The following is a 17,315-nucleotide window of genomic DNA, read 5'->3' on the forward strand; positions in this document are numbered from 1 at the left end:
TTACTATTCAATATATTCCCTGAACTTCAAACAGTGCCTGGCACAGAACAGATACTCAAAAAATATTTGTTGAATAAGTGAATGAATGAATGAATGCCCAATATGTGCCATTCTTTAAAAAGAAATAGTTCAATTTATTTGTTAAGTAGAATATGAAACCGAATTTGTAGCTAGTATCAGAGAATGGACTTAACTGTTTGGTGTTTAATGAGAGCAGCTTCTTCTACACAGGATCCCAAGAGACTTACCAAAAAGGGGCAAAGCCCCTTATTAAGCAAATAAAACTCATGTTTCAAACAGGTTATACAAAAATTGATTTACCTCTATTTCTCTTTTTTTGATATTTAGAAAGTGCAGATTTAACAAAAGGTAGCCATAAACTTTCTATGTACCATGCCGATTATAACTCTGCAAACAACAATAGTGCTTTACACAAATATTTAATTTGATCCTCACAAAAACCCAATGAGGTGGCATTATTTTCCCAATTTTACAAATGAGGAACATGAGTCTTAAAGAAGTTGAGTCTTGCCCAAGATCAAGTAGCTAGAAGTGGTGGAGCTGGAATCTCCAGTAATGTCCTTCTAGCATAAAAGCTTTTTAAAGGCAGTGTTGGGACTGTGTCCTATTTCTATTACTTTCAGAATTCCTAATTTCACCTAAGAAACAGAACTCTCTAAAAAAGATTTGTCCTATTCCAAGACCACTATCATTTAATTACATTCATACAGGTGAATTTACTTTCACACTGTAATAATATTTAGGAGTCTCAAAGAACAAATTACTTTTAGCCACATATCTGTTCAAATTTTGATACTGATTCTTTCTTGTTTTTGGCCGCACTGCACAGCATGCGGGATCTTAGTTCCACAACCAGGGATGGAACCCGTGCCCCCTGCAGTGGAAGTGTGGAGTCTTAACCACTGGACCACCAGGGAAGTCCCAATACTGATTTTTTTCTTCTTCACGTTTATGAACCTGAAAGTGAACATAGGTTCTAAAAGGGTCAAATTTTAGGCTAAAATTTCACTAGGTCCTCTCTGTTCTTTACTATTGATAAATTAAGACAGATCTCCAGTACTCCAACAACACAGGGAGTAGCAGTATCATTTCTATAATACTCTTAAAGTCAATCAGTAAAATAAATATTATTTACTGAATGACCAAATAAATAAATACCTCTTCAGCAAAATCACTGTTTAAAAGCAAAGGTCAGAACTGAAAAAAGAGAAGAAAAAGGTCACTAAATATACTAACCGTAAATACTCCTAAAATTAGATATGCTGGCTTCATAATGTACAGTTATCAAAGACATCTATGGATCCATACACATTACATTCATATGCAATAACTCACTTTAGCTTTACCTGAGATTTATCTTAAAAATCAAATTTTTGCTTTAGGACCCAAATTTTTACTTTATGCCCCAGGACTGACTAACTTTTCTATCTTTGGGGTACTTGAACTTAAGACCAGTATATTGTGGTTTGTTTTTTTATTTTTTTGGTCACACTGTGCAGCTTGCAGGATCTTAGTTCCCAGATTCAATCCCTGCTTGGAGATTGAACCCGGGCCACGGCAGTGAAAGCGCCGAGTCCTAACCACTGGACCACCAGGGCATTCCCAAGACCAGTATACTCTTTCTTTCTCTTTCCATTAGAGTAATGTTTAAACCTTTTACTCCCTATAATGGTTACCTTTGGTGAGCGGCTTTTTTTAATTGTCTCTTGATTTCTTTGGAGTCTTTCAATCAAGGGGATGGCAAAAGAGAATGTCTTTCCTGTTCCTGTCCGTGCTTGAGCAATTAAATCTTTTCCTTCATATACAGGACCAAAAGTCTTAACTTGAATAGGAAAGAGATATGTTACCCCTCGACCTGTAAAATGAGATTTCATTGAAATATTTACCTAAGATCAGCATTAGGAAGAAATACATTTATTTGAAAATAACATTCCTGATTCATCAACGTGTGCCTAAAGATACATCACCTAACAACATTTATAGTTATTCCTACCCCAAAGAGGAATTATTTAAAAATTGGTCTGAGGGACTTCCCTGGTGGCGCAGTGGTTAAGAATCCGCCTGCCAATGCAGGGGACACGGATTCAAGCCCTGGTCCGGGAAGATCCCACATGCCGCGGAGCAACTAAGCCTGTGCGCCACAACTACTGAGCCTGCGGTCTAGGGCCCACGAGCCACAACCACTGAAGCCCACGCGCCTAGAGCCCGTGCTCTGCAACAAGAGAAGCCACCACAATGAGAAGCCGGCACACCCGCATGCATCAACAAAGACCCAACACAGCCAAAAATAAATAAATTTATTAAAAAAAAAATTGGCCTGAACTTTTGAAAAATACATATAATTCTTTAAAGTTAAAAACCGAACTGAATACCAAAAAAATGATGTAGAAATAACTGCAATTATAAAAGCTATTTCCCTAGGCTTTGTATATTCTCCTTGTGGTCAGAAAAGGCACAAGAGTTTTCTAAAATCTAGTTTTAGATTTTCAATTGCATATCCATTAAAATTCATTGTACCTTTCAGAAGCTTTATAGTCTCTTCAGAAATAGGGAAATTGGAGAAGGCTCCTTCTTTCTGTTCACGTGTTAGGGTCTGTCAAAATGAAGTCAAAGATCTAACTGATATAGTTCATATCTGACCAGGTATTTAGAATCTTTCACTCATTTACTGCTTTTAGTTCTACTAAATGAGCTAACAAATCAACTTTAGTTAGTATTTGCAAAAACTGTATAGATTAACTTACAAGATAAATTAGTGGTAAATTCTTTTAATTTCAAAAGTACCTCTTTAAATAACAAGCTTACTTAATACACTTTCCCATAATACATTTAAAAATGATTAATTCACACATAAAACTCTTTAGAAATACATTTACTACATAGATCAAAATATAATTCCACTTGACTGAAGGTATTACAAAAGAGGTATTCAAAAATCTAAATCATATTCACAGATATAGATAATATTAATTACGAAGATTAACACAAGCCTATAAACCCGCCCCAAAAGAAGCTAAGCAATGAGGAAAGTAAATTGTTTCTAAAACTAAAAGTTAAATAAGTTGTTCTATGAATCTAAAAAGCATTTTTTAGGTCACTAATACAAGGAAAAGTTCCTGTAAGCTTGAAAATTTCTCAAACATATATAGAGGTTAGCATGACATTGTCATTTAACATCTATTGAAAACTTTGTGTACTCGTCAATGCATATATAGAACAAAGACAATATATCTACTTAAAAACTTTATTATTGGTTGTTTAAAGAAGGTAGTTCCAAAACCACACACCATAACAAGTTTCAAACTAAGAACCAGATAAAAGACATAACATCAAATTCATATTTAATCCATTTAAGCAAACCTCAATGTTATCTTTTTAAGATTAAAAGAAAAAAATTTTATTAGAAAAGTACACATTTTCATTGCAGAAATTTTAGAAACCACATATTAAAAGGAAGAAATTGTAAAATTATCTACAATCCAATCAGCTAAAGACACATTTGAAACACACACTGATCTAGGCACATATACATTTTTAAATGAAATAAAATCATATGTATATACTATTTTGTAATCTTTTTTTTTCATTGAATAAGATAGACTGAATACCTTTCTAACATATCTATGTCCTTTAAGATCAATGCATTCTATTACATAGGTATAGCATATTTTATCAAACCAATTGCCTACTATCAGACATTTAGGATGTTTGAATTTTTCGCTATTACCAACATCACTGTGATAAGATACTGATTCATACACCTCTGCACACCTCGTGATAATCTCCTGAGGAGGATAAATTCCTAGAAGTAGAACTCCTGAACCCTAACATAATCTAAACAAAATAATAAACAGTTAAGCTTATTACAATACGGAGCACTATAGCAGGCAAAATCCCAACAGAGCAAGTACACTCTGCTGCTGAGCAATACAGATTTGTAGGGCCTTATTTAGAACAACTCTCTAACATATGTGCTTCCTGACAAATAGCAAACTCACAAATAAAAAAACACCATATTGTAAAGCAAGGATTCAACATTTTTTCTCAAAGTTCCCCAAAGATTACACATTAAATTAAGCTCAAATGTATTTAACAGCAACTATCAGATTTTTTAAATGTAAAGAATTATTAAATACCAAGAGTTATTAAGAATATCAAAGTTGTTTTTTGCTTAAGAGCTGAGTAATTTAATGACAATTTGTAATGCCCAGATAAACCTATGAACTCTGCTAGAGGAAAAGTGCAAGAACAAATTGAGTAAATTCTGTGCAAAAATATACCTACTCTAACAGATACTGGCAAAAGTAATGAGTCCAGGAATGAAGATTCTATACTAAGCATGTTTTCTATACCTCCCAAAAAATTAATACCCAGGAGAACAAATTTCTTCAGATCATTTTTATATGTTTCATTTCTGTTTTAAAAAAGCAAACAGCTTTAAGATTGAGTTACAGTAAGACCTAAAAATTATTGAAAGTTGCTATTGTTACAGAAGTACAAGAAACAGAAGGCAAAATATACAAAGTCAAGAGGCCTTTATGTACCCTGTTTCAGAAAGTCAGAATTTAATTCATGAGTAATGATGAGGACTGAAATAACCATAAGAAAGGCAAGTAGGTGACCATCAATAAGCAATTTGGAAAATCTATTTAGGAACCCAAATGTACACGAAAGGTTTAAACTTGACCAAGTCCCCCCCGCACCAACCTCTGCACCAAGGAAAAGGCAATATAATGAAAGAAACAAAAGACAAAGGGGAAAAGGCTCAGGTTTCAGCTGTACAGACTCCCCAGTCCAACTGAGAGTATTGGACACCAAGCAGGAAATATTATAGAATCAATTCTAATTAGTCTAAAAAATCAAATTATCCTGTATTTCAAGGATAATGTCAAATGCAAAACAAAAAGTATCCATACCTCTTCTAGTTTATTCTCACTTGATTTATGAGTAGAACTATCTAAGGATGACACTCGCTTTGATTTTTTTTCATATTCATCAATATCTCCATTTGACAGATCTTTTCTTCTTGACTTACGAGATTTAGAAAATTCATCTGAAAGTCTATTACATCCTTCCTCGGTGTCACCATTTAGCTTCTCTTTCGTTTTAGCTTTTTTGGGTTTGGGAGCATCCAGGTCATCTGCAACACCATTTTCTCTTGTTTCTGATTTCTCATCTGAGTCATAATGGTGCCTTGACTTCCTTCTATCACTCTGTGGAAAAACAAAGAAGCAGTGACAAGAGGGTGACAAGAGGGTCACAAGGTTTGCTTTGCTTTTAAGACTCTAGAGAAGTTAGAGTATGACTCCCTCAACCAGCAAAGCTCAATCTACCGTAATCTTGAAAAGGTACCTGGTAGAAATCCAGACTGGTTGCAAATGCCAAGCCTAAGCTTTACCTATTGCTTTCTTTCTCAACCCAAATCTTGCACTCTTAAGACCTGGCCTCTAGTCCCTCTCTAATCCCATTATAACATTTAAGGGAAACTGAAATAGCTTCTTTTCAGTAAAAGAATGAGAACTCAAGATTTATAAATTAAAAAACAAGCAAAAACTTCTAATATCTCCAAGAAAAAAATTAATATTTTATTGAGTACCTACCCAGCATTGTGTAATATGTTTTTGGCTTATCTTGTTTAAATCTTCATAACAACCCTATAAGGGAAGTACAGGTCCATAATCCCTTATCCAAAATTCCAATATCCATAAAGCTCTGAAAACCGAAAGTTTTTTTGTAACTTATTTGGAGACAAAACCTTACCTGACCTGAACTCATTTCGTGGCAAAATTTGACTTCAACTAATGTGAGACTACTGTAATCTTTATTTATTCCACTTAGTATGAATATTCACATTTAACGTTAAGGTGTTTGATTATAGGTTCGGGGCCCCAAACCCTACAAGGGTGTTACCCTTTTAAAAATCCCCAGAATTTTGAATTCGACAACATATCTAGCCCCAAGGATTTTGGATAAGGGATAGCGAACCTGTATCACCTTTGCCATTTTACAGACGAGGAAACAAGTTCTTAGAGATAAGTAACTTGCCAAAGACCCACATATGGGACTTCTTGCAAGTGAAAGTGCTAGAAATCAAGCCCTGTTTGACTTGAAAACCCATGCTCTTTTCACATCATGCTTCCTCCCTGAACTTTGATAAACAGGTTAAAGAAAAGCCCAATTGTTATACTCCTATGGAAGGACAACTATATTAGTAATCCCAGAAAATTCTTTAAAGTTTTAAAAATTTAGTTAATAGAACTTAAAAAAGGGGGGAGGGGGTGGCTTTCTGCAACTTTAGTTTTGAAATGCCAACTTTTGTTTTAATATTTGCAGACAGCAAGAAATGATTTGGAAATTTAGCACTTCAAAATTACTTGGTCAAATGTTCAAAATAAGTTAGATGGAAGTGTTCAAAATAAATTAGATGGTAGTGACTAGTCTTGGTAAGAACTACCAGCACCAAAATTTTCACCATGATTTACACAGTTTCTACAGAATACTTTCACATACAATTTTCTCATCCATGAAATAAGAGTTGCTATGAAAACTGAATAACATATTTGAAAATGCTTTGTAAACATTAGAGTTTTACATAAGTTATAGTTATAAGTTATATAAGTTATAGTTATATGTTACACCATTTGATCTTTAGTTAACTGAACTATCCCACATCTCCCCAAACCAATAGATTCTTCTATAGAAAAACAAGATTATTTATACAGCAAGCCTCAGGGTTTGAATTGCTCCTGGGCCCTGCACTTCAGGGAGATGAAGCAAGGTAAAATGAGACCTCTAGGTTCAAGCCCAGCAATAACCCAAGGTGATGAAATACATTGTTGCATATCAGATCCACAGTGCTGGACACTCTCTACCTTCTTGGCTTCCACAGCACACTATATTCCCTCCTTACCCTCTTACCTCTGTCTTCTTCGATGTCTCCTCTCCCTTCTCCTTCTGTGGATGCTCCTTAAGTCTCTGTTCTCTATGTACACTTTGATACCATTTTCATGGCTTCAACATACACTTCCAGGCTTCCTTCCTAACCTGCACTCCAGTTCTGAGAACCTAAGGCCCAGCTTCATATCTTAACACATCCAAAACCAGTTACCTTCATCTGGATGCCAGACCACTATTTGAATGCTCTATTTCTATTAGTTGGTACTCCAATCTGTTTCCAAATCTTTAGTTATCTTTCATAATGAAAGGAAAATCAACAAGTACCTCTGGAGAAACTAACGTGAAAGCCACTAATTCACAAGGATATAGTGAAATGCAAGCATGGACAAAGATATGGTCATTTCCCTCAAGGATCTTTGGGAAATACTTGGGAAAGACACACTCAGGAAGAATGAGCTAACTTTACAAGGAAGGGCATAATAAATGCCAATCAAATGATAAAGATAGCACTCGAACAAGACTTCAAGGGGGAATGAGATTACTGTATGTGTACACTGGAGTGGTTATAAAAGACATAAACTAAACCTTGACAGATGTATATAGGATATGGATGCAGGAGGAACAAGTATTTTAGAAGGAGCAAAAATTAACATAACTGCTTGGTGATTCCACTTACATGAGTTATCTACAGCAGTCAAATTCATAGAGACAGAAAGGAGAATGGTAGTTGCCAGGGGCTGGGGAGAGAGGGCAACCGAGGAGTTGGTGTTTAATGGGCACAGAGCTTCAGTCTGGGAGAATGAAAAGTTCTGAAGATGAATGAATATGATGTCTGCAGACCAATGTGAGTGTACTTAATGCTACAAAAATGTATACTTTAAAATGGTTAAAATGGTAAATTTTATGGTATGTGTATTTTACCACAATAAAAAATAATAACTGCTTGGCTAGAATGGCAAGTTTACCTTGGTGATAAGGTCAGAAGGGTAGGTTCTGCTCTCTGGGACTACAGAGAATATTTTCATTCTTTTGTCAAATGTCAGCCTTCAAACACTGCTTCCTTACTCTCCAAGCTCTGTTTTCTTTTCTCTAAGTCTCTTTCTTCTTTTGAGGGATGGGGCAGAAAGTCTCTACAACTCTTCTAACAGGCTCCTTGAGGGCAAGGACCTTCTTGGTGCCCAGCAAAGAGTCTGGCATAAATTAGGCTCCACAAACATTTGTGAATTGAATGAAAATACTAACAGAAAAGGCTATTACTAATACAACCCACGCGATCTCCATCACAGCCAAATCCTGGCAATTTTGGCTGTGACATTTTTCCTCAATCCTCTACTGACCCGTTATCGAGGTTTGTAAATCTAAGATCGCTTTCCCCAAGATTCTCGCATACAGGACAGAATGACGGAGAAGTTACACATATTCAAGGCAATCTTTTTTCTTAATCATCTTCTAAGACGGCCAACGAGAACCAAATGACAGGCCTCGCTGCTTAAGAAGAGGACAGAAAGAACAGATTCCGCGATGAGAACTTGAGTCTGCCCATCTCGTAGGCGCCGACGGGAAGGACGGGGACCACGGGAGGCCGGGCCCAAGCCCAGTGCTGCCCTTCTCCAGGTTAGGGGTGTGGAGGTAGTAATGGTCCCGGAGCGACCTCGCGGGGACGAGGGTGGCGCGAGGAGAGGCCCTCGGATGCTCCGGCCGGGTTGTGACAGGCCATCAGGTAGACAAGACTCCCCTCCCCGCCCAAGCCGGCGCAGCCCAAAAGGAGGCGCGGCCCATCCTCAGCGCACCTTTTGCCTCTCCTTCCTCTGGCTCTCGGTCTCCTCCAAAGGTGCCTCCAGCTCCATAATGTCCCCCCAGAGGAGTTTCCCAGGCATCATTCGCCGCCACCGCTGCCGCCGCCTCCCTCTGGGAACGGCGGCCACAACCACCTATGGGTAGCGACAGGGTGAAAGGAAGCGGGGGCAGGGCGGCCTCCCGGCCAAGGCCGTGCGTCACTTCCGGGACACGCACCGCACGGCGGGGGAAAATAATCCCGGATACTCTCCGTTTAAACTCTTTCCTTGCGACTCAGTCTCCCAGCCAATGAATGCGAGGAGTCTCGATTGGCTCACTCTTCTTCTGAAGTGATTGGCTTCTAGAGTAAAACCCTGACCAATCTCCATAAAGGAGGCGCGAACTGATTAGCATAAAATGTTCGGATTTTTTTTCTCCCTCTCCCTCTCCCCCTCCCCCACTCCGAACATTTCTCTTTGCCACAGCGGAGATGTTTCGGGGCTTCCCAGCATTCACTGCTGGGGCTAGGAAGCCTCTCAACAGCGGCGGACAGCGGCCGCGCGCGCGGCGGACTGGCAGGAGAACCTGCCCGTTGGCGGGGGGCGGGGGTCGATCGGAGCGTCACACGCCGCGTCGCCTTTCGACGCCGGAAGCTGCGGGCCTCGACCCCGCCCGTTGCGGGGTGAGGCGTTAACGTCTAACAGCTTCGCCCGAGGCCAGCGGCCCTGAGTTGGTGGGAAGGGGCGTCTTGGGGTCTGGAGTGGGCTAGATGGGCTTGAGGTGAAGACTAGGGCCGGACAGTCTTCCCTCAAGTCTTAGGTTTTAGTCATGAAGTTGGTCCTTAGTTTAGTTTAGGTCCTTCCCACCCTCCCCATTTGACATTAGAGGAAACTAACCCCCTAAAAGAGGGATTTACTTGTCTGAAGTCACACAGTTCGTGGCACACAGTCAGGACTAGAAAACTCAACTCCTGAATCCGAGATCAGTGCTTTCTCTGCCACACCAACCTTAAAGCTTTGAGCTTACCAAAGCGTTTGGGGGGAAGATGCTCCTATGAAACATAGAATGAAGAATGTTAGGAAAATCTGGAGAAACCTAGAGAAAAAACAAGCCTAAATGTCTTTGACAGATTATGTATTTGCAGTGGATAAAAGGATATTAGTTATGGGGATTAACTGGCCCTGAATTACAGCCTTGAACAAAACTGGAAACCTTTTGATAATACAGAGGACTAACTCCTGAGCATGTACCTTTCTTTTCTTACATCACTGGTGCTAGCTGATTGGCTTTCTTTTCAGAGCCATTTCCTTCTAACTCTTCATGATCTCTTCAACCTACTCTTGAGAACAAGAAACCAAACTGCTATGTAGAAGCAGGGGCACTTCACAAACCACTTGACAATGTCTAGCACACCAGCCTTGTAACCTGAGCATCAAACTTATGTCTTACCAAAATTTCAGATTGCTACAAGTCCTGGAGTTTGGGGATTGGTCCTGAATAGCTGAAACCACAAATGATAAATCTGTGATTGCTACAGGCCTCCTGCATAAGTGTGGATTGGCCCAAAGTCAGGGGCTATATGTTTATCTAAATGTTACCTTATGGATTCAATACTGTGAACAAATGGAGTGTTCAGGCGTTGATGGTGAAAAAATGCATCCCTCTCCCTAGATTATGGGACTAGCTATGCATCGCTAGATTGGTCTTTTCTAAAACCTTTTTGTCCCACTCTCTCACACCCACTCCCAATTCTACCACTGTGAAGTCTTTGTAGCCCTACAACAGGGTATGATGTGCATGGAAGCAGGAGTGGGTGTGGCTAAGAATGTCACAAGTATAAAATTGGGATAATAGGAATAGATGTTAGTATGTTGTGGTTGAAAATCAAACACAGATGAAGTTTTAGCTCCTCAAGACTATTTTTGGCATTCATTTTTATGTCGGAGGTCATACAGCAGGTCTGAAAAAGGAAAGGACTAGACTGTTGGAGACGCAAGGGACTAATAAGTATATTAGTGTTTTTTAAATGACCTTCTGTGATTTGGGACACTCTATAAACCCTACTTTTCTGAGCACCAAACTCATGTAATCAAAACTCTGGCTGCTGTCTATGTCAGGTGGAAAGGGCAACTGTGTGTAAATTAAACCAAGTCATAAGTAACTTGACCAAACTGTGGCTTAGCTGAAAAAATTGGGGTACCACTACAAATGTGTTCTCAGTGGGCATCAACTAGAAAACTTGGGAATGGGGATGAGGGAATAATTCTTTTTTTCATATTTGGTCCCTATAAGTCTCAAGAGATTTATACTGATGATGAAATTTATTGGGGGGGGGCCTTCCCTGGTGGCGCAGTGGTTAAGAATCCACCTGCTAATGCAGGGGACATGGGCTTGAGCCCTGGTCCGGGGAGATCCCACATGCCTCGGAGCAACTAAGCCCGTGAGCCACAACTACTAAGCCTGCACTCTAGAGCCTGCGAGCCACAACTACTGAAGCCCGTGTGCCTAAAGGCCGTGCTCCGCAATGAGAAGCCCGCGCACCGCAATGAAGAGTAGCCCCTGCTCGCTGCAACTAGAGAAAGCCCGTGCGCAGCAACGAAGGCCCAACACAGCCAAAAATAATAAATAAATAAAAATAAATTTATTAAAAAAAATTTATTGGGGGGAACATGAAGGGGTAGCATGAATAATTAAAATGTACAAGTAACTCAAAATGTAATCTTATTAGAACATCTTTGTTTTCCAAATATCTTGCCAGAGCCACTGATATAATTTCTTTCTCAAAATTTGACAGTTGGGGTGCCTCATCTGATGGTCTGTTGCAACATTCTATAAAGATTTCCCTTGCCTTTCACTTTGGCTCATTAAACTCTGTAAAAACAAGATGACTTTTTATAAACTTGCCTCTCTCTGGTCATTCTCAAACCTAGAGGGCTAGATTTTAATTTTTATTCCATAGAGAGTAGAAGGTAAAAAGAACCATCATTTTGCATCTGCATGTCAATCTTATATGACAAGAGGAATTGAACTATCATTTTTAAATGTTATGAGATGGAAATAGTTTAAGGGTCAGCTATAAATCGATCAAGAGATACTGGAGGCAGAGAGTGAGGAAAGTACTAAGAAGTAAGAAGAAAATGAAAGAGGGACCAGGAAGGATGTTTCTGCCATTGCTAGCCACATGACCTTGGCCAACTAAACTCGAAAACCTGTTTTTTTGTTAGTAAAGTGGGGGGGGGGGGCAAAAATGCCTTCCCTGCTGATAGTTCAGGGAAATTGGGGGGATCCCCTGACATAACAGTACAGCAGAGATGATGTACAGAGGTACTTATATTTCTACTTTTAGCTCCAGGTTTTGACAGTGTTGGTGAGGAGACAGCTTTGAACATATTTAGCATATGTATACTGATGTATGTATCTAGCTCCTAATTCAAATTATTTGGGAAAGCTTTTTAAATGGAGGGAGGAGGTCTGTTTCTCTAATCAATTACTTTGTAGATGCTTTCAATCAAGTGGTGGAAGGGAATAGTCACATCAGTTACTCCAGAAGAGGGCACCATTCCCCAAGAAATAGAATCTGCTCAACTGCTAAAAATGGAACATGTGTCTAAGATTTCAAGTGAGAGAAAGAGCTGTAGAGGCCAGAAAGATAGTCATGAGTTTGTTTTTGATTTATCCCCTCGCCATTCTTGTTTCATGACTCTCATGTCTCTCTTCCACACTCCCTTTAGGCACTAGTCTGTCTTCCCCATTCCTTAAAAGCCTTCTCAGGTAGCTGTAGGATGGGTACTCAAAATACAGTTGATCCCAAATTTTTTCACTGCTACGGCTCTTTCTTCTGTTTTTTCCTCATGGCTCTGACACTTTGAAACATTCTGTCTGCCAAATTGCATTTAATAATAATTGATTCATGATCATTCTTCTAATATATGAATAAGATACAAATGAAGCTTAACAATGTCACACCAGCATGTGATAGTGTTGCATTACTGAGCAGGTGTAATTTCAGTCATTGGCAAAGAAACTGATGTTTTAGTAGCAAGGAGTTAAGCAAAGGGAATGTACAATTTCTATTAGGATTTTTGAAATATTGAAAATAGTTTGCAGAAGCCAGCTATTCTGAGGATTCCTAGGGGTCTGAGATCCCAGACGAAAGAGGATGAACATGATCTCACATGATATGAGTAGCCACAATAAGCCCATGCTTTGCATACTTTATCCTATTTATAGCATGAGGTATTAACTGAAAACTTGTTAGCCAAAAGCATAATACCTCCCCCAGGCATATCTGGATTTTGATTAATGATACTTTTCTATAATCTTAACCTAAAGGACTCTCTAAATGGAGGAATTCCAGACAACCTGGCAAAAACAGGGTACCTGTATAGTAGGCCATGTATTAGACAAGTTTTGTGAATCAATATATAAAAATATACACACATATGTTTGTAACAATATTAGGTGCCTCCTCCATTGGGCACTTTCAATAGATTATCCTCAAATCTTACAACAATCCTATAAAGTAGATATCCTTTACAGATGAAAAAAATGAATTAGATAAGTTTGGTAAAACTTTCTCCATCACACAGCTACCAAGGATTGGAATTGGGATTTAAACTTATCTGACTCCAAAGCTCAGGTCACCATGCTGTTTCAAGAGAACAGTTTTCTCTTAGCGAACAGACTGCAATGGGAAAGAGAATAAGTAAAATTTCCACACACAAAAATTAATAGTGGGAAAAAATTCAAGTCACCCATTGTAGAGAATAATCTCCCAAAACAACAATTTAATAACACGCACACTCATCTTTAATACCTGTGGTCATATGTTGTGTTTTGTAGAAGGGAGGTTTATTGGTTTCATAATAGGCTTCATTTAATACATTTAGAGAGTGTCATAATGCACCTGGTGGCAAAATTAGATGGATTTCATTGGTCCCTAGAGGTGGATAGAGTCACAAAAGACTTTGGATTCCTTACTCTATTAGGAAAATTGTCCAGGTCCAAGATCAAAGATAGAAGAGTTGCTGGTACTCCTTTTTCCAAGGATTGGTAGGGATAGGCGCAGAAATGAAGAAATGGAAGCAACTTGGGAATCTTGAGTGAGTTCAGTATTTCACAGGATCCTCAATGAATCTTTTTTTTCCTTTTTTTTTAATTGGATATATTTGACATATAACCTTCACTGAGTTTTATAAGCACAGAACCTTACAGTTGGAAGGAATCTTCAAAATCATCTAGTTCAGTTATCCTTTTAAGAAAAGTACTGGAAATACCTCTGCAACATACCCGTCAAGGGATCACCAAGCCTCTGCTTGAATGTCCTAAATAGCGGGAAGTTCATTTGTTTACAAAGCCGCCTATTTCATCTTCAGATAGTTTTGTCTAATGGGAAGTTCTTCATATTGAGCTGAAATTTCTTTCTCCTAACTTCCATTCACTGATGCTGATTCCAAGCTGTAAGGCCCCCTAAACCAATGCCTCCCCCACAAGGCTGTTCTATCCAGATTACTCTTCTTGGTACTTTGCCCCCTGCAACCACAGATAATCTTGGAATGCCACGGTAGGTTGGTCAGAGCCACTGAAAACCAACAGTCAGAAGTGAGTGGTGCAACCACAATGAAACAGAGCAGCGCATCTATCTCCCCTCCTCTGCACTCCCACAGGGCCTGGAGTCAGCTCTCCACACTGCTGAGCTTCATTCTGGCCTTCACTGTTATCTGGATGGTGAGAGCTGGAAAGAGGCACTCTCTATTCAATCATCCTTGAGCTCTAAGGCTTTGATAATCCTTAGAAACCTCTTAGTAGAAACATCCCCTCAACCAGAAATCAGCATTAGCATCTATCCAACATGCTGAAACCACTCTTGACTGCTCCATGTTCCCCAAGCCCAAGAGAACTGACCATTCCACTACTTGGTCTGAAAAGTCCTGCCAGAAAAAATTCTGGCAAGGCTACGGAGGTCTTATCATGAACAGAAGTGGATCAAATGTAGAAAAATTGTCTATCAGCCATCTTCCATCTTTCCTCTAAATCTCTAATTCAGAACCTCCCTTTCACTCACAGCCATCCTGCAACCATTCTGCTTCCCTTCTATCTCCACCATCTGAGAACATCCTGACTTCTCAAAGCCATTTTATAGAGAGAGCCTCAAACGTGGGGAGGAACCAAACAGTTGAGCCATATGTCTACTGCCATGGGTATTTTGGACATTGTCAGTCAATCATAGCGTGGAGCCATTTGTTCATGTTCCAGCCGGTCACAAACGATATCCTTGGCAGCAATGACTGGATAGAAGGAATGCTTGTTGCAAAGTACCCAACACATCTATATAAATTCTTTCTGATGATAGAAGACTTAAGTTGCAAACAACGTATCTATGCAACCCTAAAACACTATTTTCTGGGGTTCTGTGTTGAAATCTGGTGAGATCCACTTACCATAAGAACTTGGTATTGATGTGGGTACAAAAATTCACTACTGGGTAGTAAATTAGTTTCCTACGTATTTGAGAAACTAATGAATGTCCGTCCGATGATTCAAGTTAAATTACATTTAATTGGAAGAAGACCAATGATTCCATGTTTTTTATTGTAAACAATCTATATATTCCCAATAAATTTATAGTAAAATAAGCTTTAAAAAAGCCAATGTCAAAAAAGGAAAAAAACCAGTAACTACAACAAAATATGTAATGAGGTTAGTAACATATATGCTTGGCCTTAGAGAATTCTTACAAACTCAGTTGATTAAAACATTCTATATTAATGCTGTACATTTTTACAAAAAAGTTTCCAAAAGAAAAATAAGAATTAAACATTTTGGGACTTGCCTGGAGGTCCAGTGGTTAAGACTTCACCTTACAAGGCAGGGGGCATGGGTTAGATCCCTGTTCAGTGAGCTAAGATCCCACATGCCTCAAAGCCAAAAAACCAAAAACATGCAACAGAAGCAATGTTGTAACAAATTCAATAAAACACTTTAAAAATGGTCCACATCGAAAAAAAAATCTTAAAAAAAAGAAAGAATTAAACATTTATGACTGGAGTTAGTTGTAGTAAGGAATTGGACGTGAGAGTTTGACTGCTTTTTGTGCCTTCAAAATTCTGCAGAAAATTCTGTCTTCTTTTTAGTCCATCCAAAATGACTGAATTATTAGATGCCAGACTCTGTGTCCTAAAGATATTAAAAATAACAAAATTATTGCCTTCAAAAAGGGCCTAGATTTCTAACCAAGGCATAATACCTTCATTTGTTACTTTGAAGCGTACATTTACTAACAGGAACTAACTTATCAAATAAGTTAACCTTTAAAAATCTAAAGTGCTCTTTACATTTTAAAGGATTCCCAATAGCAACTCAATTATTTGACAGCTGCTTTCTAAGAAGTTCATATTCTCTGAACATCTGTTCTCAGATCCAATATCAAGTACATTCTAGGCAGAAACAATAAGCTCCATGAAAAACTCTTCTATACAACTAAAATGACCAATATCTTCTTGTATAATTTGTTTCTTTTTTGAGTAAACACAGGGAAAGGAAAAGCCAACTATAAGATTTTTCATATTGACAGCGTTCCTTTCCTAGGAGCTGTAAGCGATGTTAGTCCCTTATCCAACACATCTGCCTTGCTTCAGCCAACTCACATTACTGGTTGGGCATTTTGTTTTTGACATTCCCCTTCTCCCACCTTGCCTCCTCTCCCTCACCTGTCCATTACATCAAGAGATGTCTCAAAAAGAATCTGCCTGCTAATGCAGGAGACACGGGTTCGAGCCCTGGTCTGGGAAGATCCCACATGCCACGGAGCAGCTGGGCCCGTGAGCCACAGCTGCTGAGCCTGCGCGTCTGGAGCCTGTGCCCCGCAACGGGAGGGGCCGCGATAGTGAAAGGCCCGCGCACCGCGATGAAGAGCGGTCCCCGCACCGCGATGAAGAGTGGCCCCCACTTGCCGCAACTAGAGAAAGCCCTCGCACGAACCGAAGACCCAGCACAGCCAAAAATAAATAAATAAATAAATAAATAAATAAAATTAAAAAAAAAAAAAAAAAAAAAAAAAAAAAAAAAAAAAAAAAAAAAAAAAAAAGAGATGTCTCAAAAATGTGTCCTCCATAAATCTTTCCCACACAGCCCATCACTCTTCATAACTGCCAAAGAGATGTGAAATTAAGAGTTTATGCTTTGTTGTTGAGTTCAATTTGTTTATTGTTTGTTGGTCTCCTCAACTAAACTAAGCTAAATTGTAAGCTTCCTATAGGTAGCAACAACATCTTGTTCATCTGTCTCCCTAATCCTAATCCAATTATGGCACGTAGCTGATGTCCAAATGTTATCTCCCCTCCCTTCTCCTATAAATGCCTTTAATGATTATAGTTATAAATCTTTCAAGAAAACCATATTATAAGCGATTTTTAAAAATTAAATTTCTCAAGATTTCTCAAATTTAAATTCTCAATTCATGTCAATTTCTCTTATATGTTTTGGGTTTGTTTTTGGTTTTGCTTTTGTTTTTGCCAGAGAGGGAAAAAAAGGGAGCCCGTGGCTTATTGGTTTACACTGTTGTTTACCTCAAAGACAACATGTTTTGATACTTCAGTGACTTAATATGAATTAAACTATTG

General features: G+C 38.8%; 2 protein-coding genes across 3 annotated transcripts in view; both read right to left on the minus strand.

Annotated features, from left to right (window-relative positions):
- Nucleotides 1-8,916, minus strand: part of DDX50 (DExD-box helicase 50) — a 28,627-nt gene extending 19,711 nt beyond the window's left edge. Inside the window, exons 1-4 of the mRNA XM_007167776.2 lie at nucleotides 8,709-8,916; nucleotides 4,938-5,234; nucleotides 2,539-2,614; nucleotides 1,698-1,876 (exon numbers count right to left, since the gene is read on the minus strand). Coding sequence (XP_007167838.2) covers nucleotides 1,698-1,876; nucleotides 2,539-2,614; nucleotides 4,938-5,234; nucleotides 8,709-8,798 — 642 coding nt within the window. The 5' untranslated portion in view covers nucleotides 8,799-8,916. The remainder of the gene's footprint in view (nucleotides 1-1,697; nucleotides 1,877-2,538; nucleotides 2,615-4,937; nucleotides 5,235-8,708) is intronic.
- A 6,365-nt stretch (nucleotides 8,917-15,281) lies between these two features.
- STOX1 (storkhead box 1) overlaps nucleotides 15,282-17,315 on the minus strand; it is a 53,741-nt gene continuing 51,707 nt past the window's right edge. For both annotated transcript variants that reach the window (XM_057531550.1, XM_057531549.1), the window contains one exon: nucleotides 15,282-15,870. In XM_057531550.1, the coding sequence (XP_057387533.1) occupies nucleotides 15,824-15,870 (47 nt within the window). In that variant the 3' untranslated portion in view covers nucleotides 15,282-15,823. The remainder of the gene's footprint in view (nucleotides 15,871-17,315) is intronic.

Source organism: Balaenoptera acutorostrata, chromosome 16 (genome assembly GCF_949987535.1).
Source record: "Balaenoptera acutorostrata chromosome 16, mBalAcu1.1, whole genome shotgun sequence".
Classification (NCBI taxonomy): Eukaryota; Metazoa; Chordata; class Mammalia; order Artiodactyla; family Balaenopteridae; genus Balaenoptera; species Balaenoptera acutorostrata.